General features: G+C 40.4%; 1 protein-coding gene across 1 annotated transcript; it reads left to right on the forward strand.

Annotated features, from left to right (window-relative positions):
* The first annotated feature begins 5313 nt into the window (after positions 1 to 5313).
* On the forward strand, positions 5314 to 18710 carry rab14l (RAB14, member RAS oncogene family, like). The gene is made up of 8 exons (XM_070924541.1): positions 5314 to 5396; positions 10512 to 10570; positions 11919 to 11972; positions 12730 to 12907; positions 13998 to 14064; positions 15875 to 15962; positions 16086 to 16116; positions 16237 to 18710. The coding sequence occupies exons 2-8, from the start codon at positions 10519 to 10521 to the stop codon at positions 16412 to 16414; spliced, it is 648 nt and encodes a 215-aa protein (XP_070780642.1). The 5' UTR covers positions 5314 to 5396; positions 10512 to 10518; the 3' UTR covers positions 16415 to 18710.
* The last annotated feature ends 1394 nt before the right edge of the window (positions 18711 to 20104 follow it).

A 20104-nucleotide genomic window follows, 5' to 3' on the forward strand; every position in this document is an offset into this window, starting at 1 on the left:
AATATGTCCTCATTATGTTGACAAATTCTCAGAGCGGGCAGCTTTTCAATGTTTCATGAGCGCGGTGTGTAACAACATCGCATCACAGTGAACTGATAAATCAGGTTGTTAGCCAGATGTAAATGACCATTCCACTGCTTTTTATTTCCACAGCCATTACCCAGCTCTAATGAAATACTCCAATATTTATGAGAGCTTTGACTGCATGGTGTGTCACCAGCAGGGGAATATGACACATCCCCTAAAGGCTGGCATGTGCTCACTGTCCCTGTGAGGCTTTACATTGATCCCAGCAGATTTCTAAAGTGATTTTTGTAAGAGCATTTGCCTGGGATTAGTTTGCTCCTGAAAGCTCAATCAGAGCTTTTGGTGGGCTATTTAACATAGCAGAGGCGGTGAGAGGCTTGCGTCCGCCCTCTGGCCTTGCACTGAGTCCACAGGTCTGTGCAGATAAAGAGGGCGGATTGGTTTCAGCCAAAGCCATCTTGTGTGTGTGGGATTTTGGAGGTCAGGCACAGGTATGTGAGTGGTCTGAATTCACGGACAATCCCTTTAAGCTCTGGTGGATTTGTTCTGTTTAGGCTTAGACTTACTTTCTTGAGAGAGAGTTGGGAAGTGAGACAGTGGCTCAGGAGAAGATGAAAGAGGTCTTTGGAGCATTTCATTTCTGAAAAGATATGCTGAAAATTCTGTTGTATGACGATCCAATGTGTGCCAGCTCCTCTTTCAGCAGCACAGGGACCAAACCTATTTTTGCCAAATGATCATGTTAAGTGAGTCTATAATTTTTAGGAATCAGTTGAGAAGGAAAAATAAACAGCATGATCTAGCTGCATGTTGATTTAGTCCCTCTAAAGTCCTTAACTGTGCTGTAGCTTCCACCACATACAGGGCACTGAGTGTAGAGACACGGCTTTGAGATCACAAGCTGGAGCTGGCAGGCAGCTTGGGATGGGGTGTACTACTGAGGGTGAGTCACCCTTAAGCACAAGCTGTAGAAGAGAAGAGAAGAGAAAAGAATAGAGGAGAAGAGGACAGAAGAAGCAGTAAAGTACCGTCAAGATGAGAACAAATATCAAACTGCTAAGCACTGTTTCTTGTTGGAACAGTGAAATGTTTTCGGGGGAATCTTTATGCTTTCATGATGTACTTCTCTTGAAATACGATGCAAGATACTGCCTTCAGTTGAACTGAAGGATTGCTGTAAAATTAGCTCATTAGCACTGTTTATGTGTTGCGTAGCTTCAGGAAGAAGGACTATGATGCTGCAATTTAAGTCTACTTCTCCGGATGTTATGAAGATAATTTGAATTTGAATCAGAGTCCATGCAGATGCTTCTGATGTGGATTTGGAGTCATGGATACATCAAAGTCAAGTGGTTGGGTAAAACTTGGAAAACTCTGAAGTAACAACCACCATTACCATAACATTGCCACAAAGGTAGTTATTAGGTTGGATGTCTTCCAGCAGCAACAGTCACTTTTAAAAGAGACTGAAAAGAGTCTGGCAGTTAAGACTTTGATGTGTGTGTTTTTCAAACCAACATGGCTCCCACACTGTAATTAACAGAAATAAAAAAAATGCCAAACTATGTGATGCCAAATATTTTTATGCACTAGCCTGTCATGTCCTTTCCTGTGTGTCCCCTGCAGTCACGGGTCTGCAGTGCTATGGCTGCAACATCATCCAGGGCCAGAGGTACGTGGACGTGGGCTGTTCCAACCCAGAGGTCATCACCTGCGCCCACTCGCACAAAGGCTTCAAACACCGTTTCTGCATCAAGACAGAGAGCAGTGAGTAAACCTCCATGAATTTAATGACTAATAAACTGAAATCATATTCACAGATTCTTCTCTTCCTTTCTCTTCTCTTCTCCTTTCTTTATCCTCTGACTCAGTGTGCTAATGTGTCTTTGTATGATACTTATTTGAAGAATATTTATGGTGGGGCTGAAGATTATTAAAACATGATGAATTTACTCTGGCGTACCACTGGACATTGGTATAATCAATTTTAATCATACTTTCATGTAAATGTTCTTTGTCCGCTGATGTGAATATTCTATTGCTCCTTGCGCTGGGGATAGTTACATAACCCTACTTTGGTGTGCTTTGCTGAGTAAATTGTAAGTCATTCATTGTTTGATGTTGAGTCAAAAGGAGGATGTGGACAGCCACGACAGGATAGTGATGGTCAGATGAGTTGTTCTGCTGATATCCATGGAAGCGTGGACAATCCAGCTGTTCCTTCGCTGGATGTCTAAAGGATCCACTCATGTTGAAAGGGCTGATGAGGCACCTTTTCCATTTGCTCGGAGAAACAGCAAGCTCAGACAGGGACTGACAACAGCCCATCAGACACAGTGCGACAAGCACTTTGTCAAAATCTTCAAGCAGTGTCTTGGTAGTAATCTGTGGCTAGTCAGTCTGTTAATCTTCATGTGACCCCGCCAAACCCAAATCTAACAGATGCTGGAGAGGTTCCATAAGAGTCTTAGAGTTCAAGTCCCCTTTGTCCTCAGATACATAACATCTGTCCTTAGCCTATTGCAAAGTCCAGTGCCCTTCTCTCCTGAATATAATGTATCTCTTGCTTCTCAGCTGTCTCCAGCCTATGACTGAAGAGGGTGAAAAATGTCTAGATAGGCTAGACTAAGATTCATCATCATAATGTAAATGAAGAAGCCAGGCTGATCTTTTCAGGTTGGCCAGAAAAAAGTTCTGAGGTTCCTGTGTCTGGGGATATCCGGATGATGTTTTAGGGGATTATAAATGACGGAGATGTTGTCAGGTGCTAATCAAGTGCAAGACTGTGATCAGTAAAATCTCATTAATGAAGTAGGGATAGAATTCCCATTTATTTAGAGTTTCCTCATGCCAAGTATTGCTGCTCTCAGATTCAAACTACACAGACCAGAAGTGAGAGAATCTCCAGCTCTCACATAAGTGTGGATTAAGGTTTAAGTTTGCTTTACTGTCATACTAAAGTGTCCTTGTTTGTATATTTCTTCAGTATTTCCCAGTTAAATAACACAGACACAGATAACACAGATTTTTTAATTTATTTTTATTAACTGCATTTAAGAGTACAAAATGTACTATTTGTCAGAGGTTTGCCTTCTCAGCTGTGAAGACACATCCTGCAGAGTGTGCCTTTAAGCTCTCTAAATGTCCTCCTCATTACACACTTGAAGTCTTTGGTGCTTACTTGTGCTTTTTTTTCTTGCTGAGCCAAACACCAGCTCGTCACTCCTCTCTGACTGACAGTTTCCCCCTTCTGTCCCTCCAGCGGCCCTGGGTATCGTCCTGACCAGCGGTTGTGCCACATCCAGACACTGCCAGCAGCAAGAGCTGCCAGGGGTGCGCATCCACTGCTGTGACTCAGACCTATGTAACAGCGCCCCCTCCTGTTATCTAAGCACACTCCACTACATTGGTGCACTGTTCAGCCTCTTGCTGCTGAGGATGTGGTTGTGATATGGAGTCAATCTGGAGGGGAACATAACACCAGTGGACTAAGGGAGAAACATTTTGTATCATCTCTTCTCTTAACTGCTCATGTTTAGGGCTGAATGAGAGTTTCACTCAGTATGGTGTTACTGGTGAGCACCTTGAATGAGTAGCTTTTGTCACATTGTTAACTTGGACTTATGGTCAGAGCTATGACAAAATAATCCTGTGAATCTGTTTGATCAAAAATAATGATGAAGCTAAACCGGTGAAGTCATCAGTGAATTTATTGTGCACGTCCACTTACTCAAATGTAGCTTCAAGTACACTATATGGGATATTATGGGGTATTTGTTGCCATGAAAGAAAGATCTTTGTTCATTGAGTCATAATGTCAGTTCATAAAAAACTTTCAGTAAAGACACCTTGAATCAGCAATGCAGATACATACTGACTTCAGATTTATAAAGGCTTACATCCATGTGTACAGTAAATCCATTTTCTCTGTTAAGGACTTCATTAACTTCCATCAAATCTCTGTGTGCACTGTCTTCTTTGAAAGTCACAAGCTATTTACTTTGCGAAATTAAAGATATTTTTTTAGTTTGCTGTCCAGTTCTCCAGGCTAAGCTTGGGAAAGCACACTGCATGTGGTTTTATGTAGGATTTTAAGAAATATTGTACAGTGAAAGCATGTAATGTTGTGAATTACTGTATTAAAATGTTTCATATTTTTCAAAAGAAAAATGCTTTGAACTCTGTTGTGCCAAGACACACCATGACTGTCACATACTACACATAATCAGAGCAATCTCAAATTGACTTGTGATTCACATTCACATGATTTCATAAAGAATAAATTAAACCGTGTTAAACAGTAGGTCAGTTGATTGAAAAATGCCTTTATGTACATACAGTATGAACATGTGTAATGCTGACATGGACTAAATAAAAATAAAGAAATAACTTTTTTACACTGAATAGAATAAAACAGAAAAATAACAACCATAATGAGCTGATATAGCATGGTCATATAAGGTAAGCTAACATTCATCATAAAGACATTTTATAGAGGGTCTTTAGTATCAATATATGTTTTGTATATCATAAACCTGTAATATACTAAACATACTGTGTACTAACCCATACCAGTCTATAAAATCTGTGCAAAAGTGGCAGTCAAAAGAACTGCTGTAGCAGACGTTCTGTCTGACACAGAATGTCTGCTGCACAGCTCTTAACATTTAATAAACAGCTCATAGCCCCACTTTCCTTATGATTGTTTGCAATGTGTAATTCTTTCTGAATTCTCTTTTCCCAGTTAACATAATGACATATTTGAATCTGGCTTCAAATGTGGGGTCCCTCAAACACATGTGAAACAAACCAACCAAAGACCAAAAAAACGAAGTTGAGTGCAATAGTGATAAATAAATGCGAACCCCAGGAAGAGTAGTTGTTGCTGAAGGAAACAATTAATGGGGATCTAAATAAACAATATATGATTTTAGGCCATAAAATTGGTGAATGGATCTACTAGGCAAAACCTCACATTTCTGAATCAGTCTGATATATGTCCTCTAGCTCTTACTTAAAGGCATGTGTAAAATCCCTGAACACGTAATCTTGTATCTCCTGATTGCACCAAAGTAATGATTTGTAATGATACGGCACTTAATCAGTATTAAGTGGTATGCCAGTACAGTGTGCATGAGTACACCTCTACAGGTGAGGTTGCCTTCCACGAGACAGTGCACACTATTGGAGCACACACCGCAAATCGCCGCATATGATGCTCTTTGTCCCAGAAGCCCATTGTATACAGTGGAGGAAACCCTGTGCCGTGGGCAGCCATCTTGGATAGACAGATCATACTTGAGCCAGGATAACCTGCATTCCTCTTCTGAACAGCTCAAGAACACAAAGCTCAAAAGATTTAATTTCTGGTAAGGACAGAAAAGAGGAAATACTTTAACACACTCATGCACACGCACATAATGCCTGATAAACGTAGCGTCTCTGATATTTAAATTATGACACAGTTGGAACAGTTTAGCTAGCCTGTGTTAGCCGGGAGTCAGCTAATTGGCAAGCTAACGACGCTAGCTAACAGATGGCTAATACTAGGTCGGTGTGTGTCGTTGGCTTCCAAGAATAGGATATATTGCCTATAAAACGGGTTGAGAATACTATTGTAGACGAGAAATTACTTGCTCGGCGATGACTAATTTTTTGTTGACAAGCTAACTAAGCTACGTATCTACCATAATCCAACCCCTGCAGCTAGCTGGCAAAGTAGCATGCCAAAGCTATCGCTAACGTTGGCTAACCTAGCTGTCGTTAGTTTAGTGTATGGTAGCTTTTGTGAAATTATGCAGAAGCCAAGTTGGTGTTCTAACGTACTTATACTAGTAAGATGACATTGACTGAGTTTTCCGTGTCTTGATAGAGGCAATCGACTTACATGTTGCAATGTATGCGATTTGTTGTCAAGATACATCCATTGATGTCAGCAAGAAGGTAGCTAGCTAACGTAAATTTAGCTGTCAATACAGCTAATCTAGGGCCGTGATTGTTATCAGACACGATCATGTAGCTACAAAACAAAACGTAAACGTCAGGTTTTATGTGCTCTTCCGCTTGGTAACGTTGCTTGCTTTTTGTGTTCTAACCAACAGCAGAGTAGTAACCAAACCGACGCTATCACTTTACCGGTTGTTAAGCTAAGCTAGCCACTGTCGTTGGGGAGCAGGCATGACGTTACAGTGTAAAATTAAAGAGTTAACATCAGACACTACAGTCGGGTTTGTTTTGATTTGTCTGTTGTCTTGTATAGAAGTAATACCATGATCATCCGTAGTGCAGCGTTTTACTAAAGGTCCGATAATTCTTTAACCAAAGCGTGTTAGCCTCCTCTTTTGGCTTTACTTTTCCAAACAACTGATGTGTACAATTAAAAAAAAAAATGGAAGTTGGCGACAAAGTAGACCCTTTATGTCTCAAAGTGTTGCAAATTTGTATAGATCTGCCTTTATCTAACATAAAATGCTGCATCATTTCTGTTTATTGTGCCAGTGCACTCTGTGTACTGAAACATGAATAACAATGTTACTTGTTTTTATTTTTTATTGATGGTTCTTAATCATATAAATTTATGTAAATCATCATACATTTGATTTGTATGCTTTTTGATAGTGTGCTCTGTCTCGCCTGTAAATGGTAGTGATGATCTCATTATATTGTTTTTAGGGCTTGAAAGGAGTCACATGATTTGAATAGTGGGCCTGAACATCATGGAGGCACTGTGACTATGTATGTGTCATGACTTCCTGACAACCCAGTAATTTGAGTTACCCATAAGTCGTGCATCGTCCCCTCTTTGACAAGTGGCTGTTCAGAGGAGGAAAGCCAGTGACTGTTTCCCTGGAGTAAGAGTCAGTGTGTTGAAGAGTAATGGAGAAATGCTGAGGCTGCAGTCTGGTCACATGGTCTTGACTCGCCTTCTCCTTGATGGGTACTCATGGGATTTATTTCTATGTAATGAGCACAAAAAGCTGAAAATGTGGGGTTGGGTATCACAGCTGAACCACACTTGTTGCCTTTGCTAATGGCTTACCCTCCAGAGCACTGAAAACCATCACACTGGGTATAGAGATGCCACATGATGGTCATGTGACAAGAGGCAGAATGGCAAAAGGTCCTCAAATGTTACTGTAGTATTTTAAAGGATAACATTGGTGTAATTGGGTTATTTGGTCATGGTCTCTGTTTCACTTTGAAATTATATTCAGTGCAATATCATTCACTTCTTTCAGTCAGACTGTGTGGAAGTCATGTTGTTCAAAAAAAGAAGAGCCAAACTTAACCAAAACATCAGTTGATTTAGAATTAATGTATTGAAAATGGGGGGGGGGGGGGAGTATGCTAGTGTTATGCTTGAAATCAGCAAGAAGTAGTATTATAGTGTAAACAAGCTTGTTATAGCAAGAGTACTGTGGTCATTATTGTGACATCAAAGTTAGTGTATAGTAATAGTGTATGATGATCACATCGCATGTTCATACAGACTGCTTTTCACTTCAGTTAGCTAGTGTGTGGGGTGTTAGCCTGAGTAATTACCAAATGTCAGGTCAAGTTGCAGAGTTTGTTGGGGACTGTGAGTGTGAGCCAAGTCTTTCTGGGGCCACCAACAAAAACACAGTCACAGCCTGCTCTGGTATCCCTGCGAGTTGTTTACATAGTTTCAAATGATAACATCCAGCAGCTTCTGCTGTTATTAAGAAGTTATTTTTTTCTTCAGATAATTAGAAATACTGAAACATACATTATCTATTATTATTTATTTTCATGTAATTTATCTTGGCACATAAGTGTACTGTTCTATTGTGATGTTTTCTGGCATCTGATTTTTAGTGCATTCCTCAAAGGGTTATAGCCAGAGTCAGTATGACTGTCAGTATGTGCCATCATGAGGGTACCTGACCCAACACCATTTTTGTGAAAGAAAAGGTTTCTGTGACACTGAATTAACCTGAACTAAGTAGCCTTGAAGGCCCTCTTCATTTCCTGTCTAACAAATGAGTGTCTCCAATCCTCTATATTTCATCCACTTACTCAATTTTCTTATACTACTGAAAGTCTACTCCTTTTATGTCTCTTTTTTTCCATCCCTGTTTCAGAAGCTCTTTTTACTTGCTTGCTTTCCTTGCTTCTCTCTTCGATTCTCATCCCCATCCCCATCCACATTTCTTCTGGATATGTCAGCGTTAATCTGTCCAGTCAAACATGGTCACTGAATTGCAGATGCAGAAGTATGAGCATAACACCAGCACTAGGCTCTGATGTGATACAGTGATTTCAGTTTCCAGGAACTGCTTTAACTACATCAGTTTTCACTGATCTGCAGATCAGAGAAAAGCACTGGTTTAAGGCAGACTATCTTTGCCAGGGACATAGAAACCATCAGGCTGCTACATGATTATGCTCCTGATTGTTAAGCCTGAATTATTTACTTCTCTACAGCAGTTACACTGTACAGCAGCACCTTGATACAGAATTATAAAGCAACCTAACTACAAAATAGTCTTGATGTCAGGAGATGGCATTTGAAAGCAGCTTCATTGATGTCATACAAGACCCAGTCATTTATTTTTGAACAAATCTTTATGTCTTGAAAAAGATTACTCCCCTTTGCTGTTCAACCAGTGTATTAGCGTGAATGTTTTTTTGATTCATTAGTAGTAGTGATATTGTGTGGTAAATCTGAAGGCTTTCCCCTGGATGCTTTGTCTATGTGCTGTGAGTGGAGTGTGAACAATGAAGCATCACTGGGTGTCAGATGGGTGTCAGGGTTATTTTTAGCTCATCTCTGAGCCTATGATGCTGGAGGTGTTCTTGTGTACATGTAAGTGCCACACCGTTTACTTGTAGACAGACTGTGTCCAGTGCCATCTAAATTAGCCAGTGCCACTATTTTGCTCTGTTATTATGAGAAGAGACAGGTAGTTTAGACAGCAGGGGTTGCTGCTGTAGAGAAATACTGGCTCACTGACCACTGAGGAGCTTTCTTCACCCCTACGTGTTAAAAATGATCCATCACCTCTCTTGTCTACATGCTTACCTTAGGTTATTGTAACTATGAATAGTGCTAATGGTTGTTTGTGAGCGGATAGAGCAAGCAAATGCACTGCATAGAGTAATTTGATTAAGTCATGTCACATTATTACTGAAGTTGAAACCCTGACTGCCATGTAATCATGATGTAGCAAGATGTACATTGTGGGCAATATGTTAATAATATTACGGCAGAGCTCCATTTTTGTTGGAATACTCTAATCATCTAGGCCCAGTGAACTACAGTATCCACAATAGGCAACGCACTTCACTTTGAAATGTACATCCTGGTGTATTATCTTAAGAGTACCATCTCTGTTAGTTAACAAGTGGTACTCTTTAAGTTAAAAAGTGAAGTCTCAACAAAGTTTCTTTTCTTTTGTGGTTGTATAATAAAGGGGTAAGGAATCATTACGTGGTAACTGTTGAAACATTTCCTTAAATACAATCTTAACAGTTTCTGACCCTATGATTAGTTTTGGGTTGTACACTGGCAGAAAGGATTCAGAGGAACAAATCTGTGCTCATGTTTGTGTTTGCTGATGAGTACAGTAAGTTTGTAGGTGAACAGTCAGCTTGACACAAGTAGTGAGGATGCTTTTACATTTCATAGATATTTTATAGATACTTATGTAAGAAGACATGAACATGAAGTGTGTGGGAAGTGTGGTCATAGCACCTCCTAGTTGACAGCCAAATAAAAAAGTATTAGTGTTCACTTTTATTTTGGGTTACTTGTACAGTCTCAGCTGTTTCATCAGAGGAATGTGATAGGAAGTAAATTTGCTATGATCATGAGAAACGGGCAGATATGTTATTTATGGTTTTAATCAAGATCATACTTGCTTGTATTATAATGAGCACCATATTTATAATCGGGTAATTTGAAATAACATAATATAATTAGGCAATTACTAAAATGGTTTATTGCTGTACTTAAACGTGCATTGATGAAGGATTTGGCCTTGCCTGGGCTCACATTAGTTTGGTCCTATTGCTCTGATAGGATTAAGGCTTTGTAGAAAAACCCTGGCCCTTGCATGACCAATTTAAAGTTGAGCGTGTACAGTACTTACTGTATTTTTATTTGCACCCAGACATGCTCAAATTGGATTTTTGTAGCCTCTCTTAAAGTATAATAAATGTATTTTGTCACTTGTATTTAGGCTAAGATATGTGTGTATAAACTCTGTGTAGCGTAAATGTCTTTTTTTCGTGTTCATAACATAGGTATTTTATTCATGTGGAGAATTAAACCAAAATAAGTCCTCATGCTGATATAAGTTTTTGTTTGTTAGATAAAATAATTAATTTTTACTTAAAAAGCATTGTAATCTACTTTTAATTATTACTCTTACTTGCATTTCCTGAAAGTCTCTAAGTAGGAAAACAGCAAATTGTCCTGACAGTTTACGTGCCTAAACGTCCCCCTCTTTTCTCTCTTTCAGAGCCACAATGGCCACTGCACCGTACAACTACTCCTACATTTTCAAATACATCATTATCGGTAAGTGAGCAATGCCAATCACCACCAGAGTGTGGAGGCTCTCCAGCGAGCCATGTTGATGAGCTTATGGGTAGGCCTGTCGCAATAATTATGTTGTCAACTTATCGTACAATATATGGACATGGCCTCAATCATTTTTGCTGACCTCAATATTGCCCGTTGTGTTTACATGCATGTTTGTTTACATGAGAATGTCACCAACAATTTAGGCAACATGATGCCAGAATAAAAGTAGTTATCGTGACAGGGCTACTTGTCGGAGCAGTTCACACTTCCAAAAGAACTCTGTACTCTATGCTATCCCATACACTAAGTGGATCCAGCGTGTCTCAATGTGTCTGTTACAGTCTTTTTTTGCTTTGATCTTTGATAAAGCACCTGAGTTTAAGAGATGTTTCTGCATGACTGCATTCATATGCTGAGTAATAGCTAATAATACTGGACAAACATTTTGACAGATATATCAGTAAAATTGACAAATGCATTAGTCAAAGAAAGCCTATGACTTAGTCCACGAGATTTTCTGTAGTCGATGGCTTATAATGTCTTTATTATATCATCATTTCAAAATTTGATATCATACTACTCTGTGCTGCTTGTGTAGTGTGACATGCATTTTAAAATGCCTTTCCCCTATTAGAATTATGTTCCACTTTTGACATGTTTCTTAACATGAGGGCTTTAAGTGAACATATTGCTTTTTTTACTTGTACATAGATTTACAAACACATGAGAGCACACACACACACACACACACACACACACACACACACACACACACACACACACACACACACACACAGAGAGCTCCGGGCTATTTGTCCTCCCCTTCTGTCAAACCTAAAACACCCTGCCTCAAAGCTAACACTCAACTTGGATCTTAAAGACTTGTTTGAATGAGTCTAGAAGGGCAGCCCAGAGAGATAGTGGCTTGCTACTTAACTTTTTGCTTATGCTTTTCCCCCCCTTCATTAGAACATCGAAGGCAACTTTCATAGTTTGTTTTTGGAAAGTTAAGGTTTTAAGATCTTGTTATCCTGCTTATTAGACTTTCATACATTTTTCTAAGCTTCTTTTGATTGTTCTAGCTAAGTAAAATTCACAATAATAAAATGGTTAATGGTTAAAAACATGTTGTCGAAATCTGTAGGACAGTGCACATTATGTTTAAGTCTTTCTCTATCTCTCTTACCACTCTACATGAAATTTTAAATATCAGCACTGACTGAAATGCTACATCATGCATGGGGGCAACACTGCAGGCTTGAATAGAGAATTGTTGTTCTTCTGTTATTTCCTTGGTTGACCTGAGTTTCTCTCTGTCTTTTCTGTCTATCTCTCTCCACAGGGGACATGGGGGTAGGGAAGTCATGTTTGCTTCACCAGTTCACAGAAAAGAAATGTAAGTGCTGCCCTGATTTTGACCTCTTTTCATCTGTTCTTGTGCCTCAGTGTATGTAAGGTTGCCAGGTTCTACTGGAGTGCCTAAATCGCTTCAGATTTCTTCATACGCCAGCGGAAGTCAGTGGCATAGAAGTCGAGTGTGAACTCAACAGTGAGAGACTTTTCTTCAGTGTGCGAGTCAGCTGCAGCCTCCCATCACCATTCAGCTCCGTTTTGTTTAGTGCTACTATTAACAAGCCAGATGCTGTGTTTCTCATTCACTCGCCACCATCACATCCTGCACACACTCGCACACTAGGGTGATTAAGTAAAGGTTTTCAGTGTCAGTTTTTAAGAAATGTGCCGCTTTCTGGGTATTGATACTTCAAATTTAGACAACTGGGAGTATACTGTCTGTAAAGACTGTGATTGATTATTGATGCACCTGCGGCTAGCTTACAATGAAGGTGTGTGCGTGTGTGTGTGTGTGCGTGTGTGTGTGTGTGTGAGACTACACACGAGTTCACAAAATATATACAACATTTTAAGCTAATTAGGCATGAGTTGTAACTTTCATCAAATGGATGAAGGAAGAAAAACTTGGAACACAATTCCTGTCACACCAATTGTACATTTGTTTCACAGTTTAAAACTTAAATATGATGCATGTAGCAACACAAAATAAATGTGTCAACATAGGGGATATAAAATAGCAACAGTAAAACTACAAAGAATTAAAAAATTGAATTCACAGTAACCTCACTTCCTTTCCCCAGTCATGGCGGACTGCCCTCATACGATTGGCGTGGAGTTTGGCACAAGGATAATCGAGGTGAGCGGCCAGAAGATCAAGCTGCAGATTTGGGACACAGCGGGACAAGAGCGTTTCAGGGCTGTCACCCGCTCTTATTACCGCGGAGCTGCAGGGGCACTCATGGTCTACGACATCACCAGGTACAGGAAGCTTGTTATGTGTCAATGTGTGTATGAGGGGTGCAGTGACTACATGGTCTCAACTTTACACCAAAGCTTTTATGTGATGTATGCGATAACCATTTAGTGCATTATATAAAACCATTTATGTCAGAGGAAGGTTAATGGACACAAAAGCATCTGATGAGTGCACAGTCCACCTCTACAGACTCCCTCCTGAACAAACATGAACAATTTGTCTGACCTTCTTGTCCCTAATGTTAGATGGTATCAGCGGCTGCCAAATAAACACAGTTCAACATGTGGAATGTCTGTCAACACCACACCCAAATCCACTAAGGGCCCCTAGGGCCCCAGAAACAGTACCTAACAGGAAAAACTAATATGAATTGTTTACATACACTGTTAATGGGCCCATCCACAGCTTCTGCTGGGCTAATGGACAAAAATGGGTGTTGGTCATGTCATGCATGGTTGCTGTGAACACAGCTGATATTTCCTTATGCATATCCTATAATTAAATGGTATGGCTTTAATAACTGGTTTTTATATTTGTATTATTCCCTGTAGCAATACAGTTTGTCAAAGCTGTGAACTCCAGGTATTTTTGTGTCTGCCATACCTTTTGTGAAAAACATTTGACTAGATTTCAAAGCGATTTAATCCAGTTTGGTAGAACTCATTTGTACTTTGGGACCAGTTCCTCTGTTACTTTGACTCATTGGCACAGTGTTTGTCATTAGGATCAAACTGTAATGGTGAAGAAATGGTACATTTATTGGAAAAATGCAATGGTAGATAAGGCTGCAACTTGGAACAAATGAGAGAAATTACCTGGCAATGGGTAGTTACATATAAATAGTTGCAGTATTGTCAGTTACAGACAGAAAGCTGCTTGGTTGGACAGGAGTTTGTACGTTTCACCTGTGAGAAACTACACAAATATTCTTCGTTCTTCTCTCTCTGTAATGATGCTCTCCTGCTCTCATTGTTACACCATCCTTATGATGTAGCAGCTGCAGACTCTTTTCTGATCCCTCCTCAGAGATGGCACGATGTTAAGTCTTTGCCTGTCGTCATAGTAACCCGTCCCTCTGTTGATGTCATGCAGGAGAAGCACGTACAACCACCTCAGCAGCTGGCTGACTGATGCCAGAAACCTCACCAACCCCAATACTGTAAGTACACAGATTAACATCTTTTCACTTTGCACACTGGAACTATTCTGTGTGCGTCTTTTGCATCTGTTAAACTGTATGACCCTGCACACTTCAGATTTCCGTCCCTATACCCACTGCTCTCTGTATATGCTCTTTTACTGTGTAGTTTTCTTTTCTCCTGTGTCATCCCTTATTTCTTTCAAGTACAACCCTGTTGTCACTTCCTCTGCTTCATTTCATTCATTTCCTCTGTTTCTCCCTGTGTCATTCTCCCTCTCCCCTGAGCCTGTTTGAAGCCACAGAGCCCTGTCCATTTCATAAATTGGATTTCTTGGTAAATATGATTAGCTCTAAATCAAACTGCTCTCAATTACTGAGCTGTGTTCCTGCAATATGCCACTTCCACTCCAGGTTTTTAACATCAAGTGAAAAATGTTTTCCCCAGAGGTTTATATATCAGGCTATCTTTGTATACATGTATAGTTTCTTTGTGGAACTATGTTTTCTTTTAGTCATTTTTATGGATAAATATGACCACAAGGTAAGCCTTTCTATGTGTAAATATTATTTTTATGAGAGTATTTGTGGTGTTCTTTCTGTCACCTCTTTATACTTAGTAGAAAGAAAATCAACAGAAGCCTATTAGCCTAAGCAGTTTTTCGCTGAAGTATCACAATGCGGTGGCAATGTTGCAGTCTAGTCATTGCTTGTACCATAAGTGTCAACATGTGTTCCTGCTTCAAGTGATATTCATTTGGCTGGTGTTGTTTGAGATGGGGAACATAATGAACACATTATCTTATCATTTGACACCATAGTCGTCATCTGAATGAAAATAAGAGTTATGGAAGACTTTAGCAAGAGCTCTCACTCACAAAACGTAACATTTTATTTGATGCAAATTTTATGTTAATGTCTTTATCAAAACCGCACTACTTAAATTTGTGCCTATGACTCTTTTATGCAAAACTCACCGCCATGGCACAGTGACGTTTTCACCACTTGTAGTCATTAGTTCTGTAATAAAACAAAAAGAAATAGGTGGAAAAAACATGAATGGTTGATACTGAACATGCAGCAGTCCCAGAAGAGTCTTAGGAGAGTCTGTCACAGCTACAACAATGAAGCTCATTATGTTACATCAGGACATTACAGGTTTAATTATGTTAAGTTGCTATGGGCACTGTCTAGTGTGCTCATGTGGGTCAGTTCCTCAGTGTATCTTTCAATCGAACTCTTAAAGCTGGGGTTGGCAGTTTTATTGTGGCATCATTGGACAAAAAACACATAATAAGTTTTCAGTAAATTGTAATTCAAGCGGTCTGAGAGGAAACTAGACTTCTGCACCTCCTCATGGCTCTTTTTTCAGGTTTCATATTTTGGCCAATCACAGGTCGTTTCAGAGAGAGGGTGTTCCTATTGGCTGTTAACCCTACCTCTACGAATGTAGATGTGCGTGCATGGCTGTTCAGAACGAGATAGTCTGATACAGTGGCGGAAAACACAGCAGGAAAAGTTGACATGGCAATTGAAGGTAACTTTATAGCTATGTAAAAAGCAAGCGTGTGGACGCGTCTGTGCTTGTCTGATGGGCGGGGTGTAGAACAGAGAACTGTATTTTTTTTTTCTTTTTTACCTTTTCCAGAAAACTGCCAACCCCAGTTTTCACAGACAACTCCACAGTGTAACAACTGCTTTAGGAACAGCCTTCCTATGCTGCCTTCGGCTTTCTTAACTCCTGGAGGCTTCGAAAGCACATTTCTCCAAGAAAGACCGTACTGTCTAGAGTATTGTCTCACTCTTTGCGTTCCTGTCTCTTTTCTCTCAGGTGATCATTCTCATAGGAAACAAAGCGGACCTGGAGGCCCAGAGGGACGTCACGTATGAGGAAGCAAAGCAGTTTGCTGAGGAGAACGGTGAGCCAGACACAGAACAGTGCATGTTGGGAAGACAGGAAAAGAGGGCGAATGAGAACTTGGCATTTGAGCTTGTAACAATGTGTTACTGACTCGGTCATTGTGTCTGTTTTATGTTTAAAGGTCTGTTGTTTCTGGAAGCCAGTGCAAAAACGTAAGTCTGCACAACTTCAGCCCCTTCAGTGACTGCAGAACATGAAATATTCCTTTGCTTACGTTCTTAAAACTCCCAATTGCCTCCTTTCTCACGTTTGTGTTTATACTCCATGTTCAGAGGTGAAAACGTTGAGGACGCCTTCCTGGAAGCTGCCAAGAAGATCTACCAGAACATCCAAGATGGCAGCCTGGACCTGAACGCCGCTGAGTCGGGGGTCCAGCACAAGCCCTCAGCCCCTCAGGGTGGCCGGCTAACCAGCGAACCACAGCCCCAGAGGGAAGGCTGTGGCTGCTAATGACCAAGCAAACCCGCTTCATCCTCCCTTCCTCTCTCTCTCTCTCTCTCTCTCTCTGTCCTGCCCGCCCTCCCTCAACCCCCCCCCCCCCTTCCATTCCTCCACTCCTCCACCTCCGTACGTCCATCCACCCTCCTCCCTCACTTCACTAGGAGCTGCATGAGAGCAGGGCTGTGGAGGGAAGGAACAGGGGATGGATATCAACTTGGGCCAGACTGAGCTGGGCTGTGTGGACTACATTTCTCCCCTCCTCCTTCCTCCTCTCTGCCTGTCTGTCTCCCTTTGTTGCTGTCTCAATTCCTCCTCTTTAATCTCTGTCAGTGTGTTGTCGTCCCATAACTGTCCTCTTTTGCTCCCTTCCACTCTTCGTGCACCATTCAGTCTAGTCCCCCCCCATAGTATCGTAGACGCCACCACGCATTACACGGGTTACTGACACTTTAGATAGACGTAATGTTCATACGATAATGACAAACCGAGACTGTTTTTTTATGTTTGGTTTTATAGCTATATATGACATGTAAACACTGCATTAAGTTTCATCCACCACCGATCAGTTCTGTATGAATCAGATCTAAATTATATTCTCCTAAATTATAAACTCCTGGCGCCTCTTCTGCATGGCTTACCAATCCAGCATTTTATCAAGACGTGGGTGAGATCTCTCACTCGCGGTTTGTTGTTGTGGGATTGGACAATGAAGGCAATGAAGTCGTTTATCATGCAGCCGCACAGGTCGAGGCTCTCGAGTGTGAGTGTGTGTGTGTGTGTGTCAAAGAATGTGTAGCTGAGTGAGCAGGATCCAAACCTGCTTGTGGCTTCTGTTTCTGCTGCTCGGCACAAAGCAACACTTTGCCAGATGTGGCAACACTGATGTTCCCAGGGAGAAAACATTTAGAAAACCAGGAATTACCCACAAATTCCTTGTGGGTAATTCCTCTGTCTCTCCTTTGAGATATCACAGGAAGGAATATTGGGTGTTTTCCAGCTTGTCCGTGTTTGTGAGCATCTGTGTGTTAAGAAGTTGGATGGGAGTTTATTTTAAAAAAACATGGCTTTTCTGTTTTTGATGGAATGATTCATTCACATCCGTTTCTTTGCACCAGCTCTCCCTCTCCTCACCTGTCTAACCCCCAAAACTCTCCCCCAGGTCATATCAACAGATTCTGTCTTTACCAGCATTTCTTTGTCATTGTTTGTTGCCTTATTATAATTAATGTTATTACTCTTTAATCTTTGTTTTGCTGCACTTGCTCTCACACTGCTGTTGGGACTACCGATTCAATAAATCAATTTTAGAATAATTATTGCGTTTTACTGGAGAGTAACATAGAAATACAAGTGGTGGCTCACCTTGTTAAAATATCTCAAATATTCAGCAGCATGGTCTTAAGCCCACATCCTGACTATTCAGATGTAAAACTGTCAACACTCCTTTCTCATGTGCTGCACTGAAGAGCTGATCTGGGCGGTTGTTCCTCTGCCTTGTATTATACAACACCAAGCAGCATGCCCCTCCCCTGAAACAGTGAAATTGTCAAAATCCAATTATGCTTTTTTTTTTTTTCTTTTCCCAAAGTACAATTTTTCTGTACCATAGAGTGATTCCCTGATTGGACAGCTGTATATATCGCTTCTTAACTATTGGTGATGACCTCGCTACTTGGGATTTAGAAATTTATTTGCTGGCTCTGCCATGATCTGTACAGTTGATGTGCTAGTGGGTTGCCTGTAATTCATGCTTGGGAAATTCTGTAACATAGTTTCTATTAATAAATGTATGTAAAGGACAGACACCTAGACCCCCCAACCACCCCGTCTGCACACTACTGAATCTGTCGTTTGGTTGAGGGGAGAGGAAGTGGATTGAGATGATGTGCAAATTAGTATTTATGTCTGCAAACTTTGATTCCTCCCATTTCTGTATGGAGTAGAGAATGGGGCACTTTTATGTTTATATTCTGTTTTCTTTTTCCACCCCATCATCACTCCTCCACATGGGAGGGGCCTGCATCGCTGTCTTAACTTTTTGGGGAGTGGGGATTGGTTTGTTATTGCGGGAAGTTGGTGGGCTGGGTCTTCCTTTTTCCTGTGTCCCAACTCTTTGCAGTCTGAGTGACCACTTTCTGCTTTTGTCTGTCCACAAGTACAAAAAAAGTACATATGTATAAATTTTTAAGGAGCTGTGCTAACATTTAAATGCGTTCTTGAGTGTATATGATTTTAAAATGTTGACATTTTGATTTTAATGACAAAATACTCTAGACAGAAAAAATAAATTATACATAACCTGTTACTTACTGTGTCTTTTTTTGTTTTGTTTTTTAAATCTGTTATTGCTCCCACAGAAACAGGCTTTACTAAACACTAGTCTGGGATTGCTGAAGTTGCTCAGGTTGAACATTAATCACTGTTACTGAAGAAAAAGATCACACGTGTGTACAAAATACTAGACTCTAATGTATTTCAAGTAGCATAACTGCTTTGTATTTTTATTGCAACAAAAATTGCACCAAGGCTAGAGGGAGAAACAAATAGGAAAAAGAAAACATATTTACAAAGAAAGCAACGTTTGTTTACAAAATTTGTGAGGAGGCTTAGACACAAAAGTAAAGTAGTGGTATGGTTGGTAAAGGGGAGGAGTTAAAAAAAAAAAGTCAACACTAACAGTACCATGTTGAAGTCAAGGCAGCTTGCAGTTGACTTGTGTCCTTAGGCATCGCAGTCAGACAGGGCGCGTAGGGTGAGACGACAACAGCACAAATACTGAAAATGTCCAAGAGTTGCAGACGAGAATAAAGGAACGTATGATGTTAGAGTGGAATTTCATGGGTTCTTTTAGTCTAATGGTCAGCTTCTCACTTATACATTATTTTGTAAGACAGCAAGTGACAGATCCATAAACATTTCAGTCCAGTGTTTCCCCCAGGATATATATATATTTTTTTTTTTTTTGCTGGGGTGGAGAGGCCTCTGAAACAGTATTTAGATCAAACCCTAAACACTGTTTCAGTCTGTGATCTCTCTTTACAGATAACACAGCATGCTGCTGCAAGGCCGAGCTGCTACTGATGGCTTTTGTGACTGGCATGTAGAGAAAGTTCAAACTTGTGTATGTGTATATATAAAAAAAAAAAAAGGTCCAGTCTAAGGACAACACAAAACAATAGTTAGATCCACTGAGTTGCAGATCGTGCACCCTGGTCCCTCTCCAGTACAGACTGGAGACAAAGGTTTTTGGTATGGCAATCAAACATTTAAATCCAATAACAAATCAACACAGCTATTCCTAACCACTTGGCACAATTCAGCCAAAGCCACATTTCTGCACTTGTAAAGTGGCAAGTCTTGAACAGCTCTGCCGATAGTGTTTAAGGCACTATTTGTTGCCAAAGTGTGCAGTGAAGCAAAAAGGTGAAGGCCAGAGGCTCATCCTGCCTCGTTTGCTTGCTCCCATTATTACTTTATGGCACATGGTTGCAAATACTGCAAAAAGCATTCATACAGAACAAACACTGACACGTTTTTCATCACTCAGCACACAACCAATCACTGATGACATGGTACAAAGTAAGGGAAAATGTTGGGCTGTGTCGCACCAGGTTATAAACACTGTGATTCCAGAAGTCCCCTAATTCTAACTGGTGAAAATGGAAACTATGATATCAGTCGATTAAGTGTTAGAAGGCA

This window comes from Enoplosus armatus, chromosome 18, assembly GCF_043641665.1.
Source record: "Enoplosus armatus isolate fEnoArm2 chromosome 18, fEnoArm2.hap1, whole genome shotgun sequence".
In the NCBI taxonomy this organism is placed as follows: domain Eukaryota; kingdom Metazoa; phylum Chordata; class Actinopteri; order Centrarchiformes; family Enoplosidae; genus Enoplosus; species Enoplosus armatus.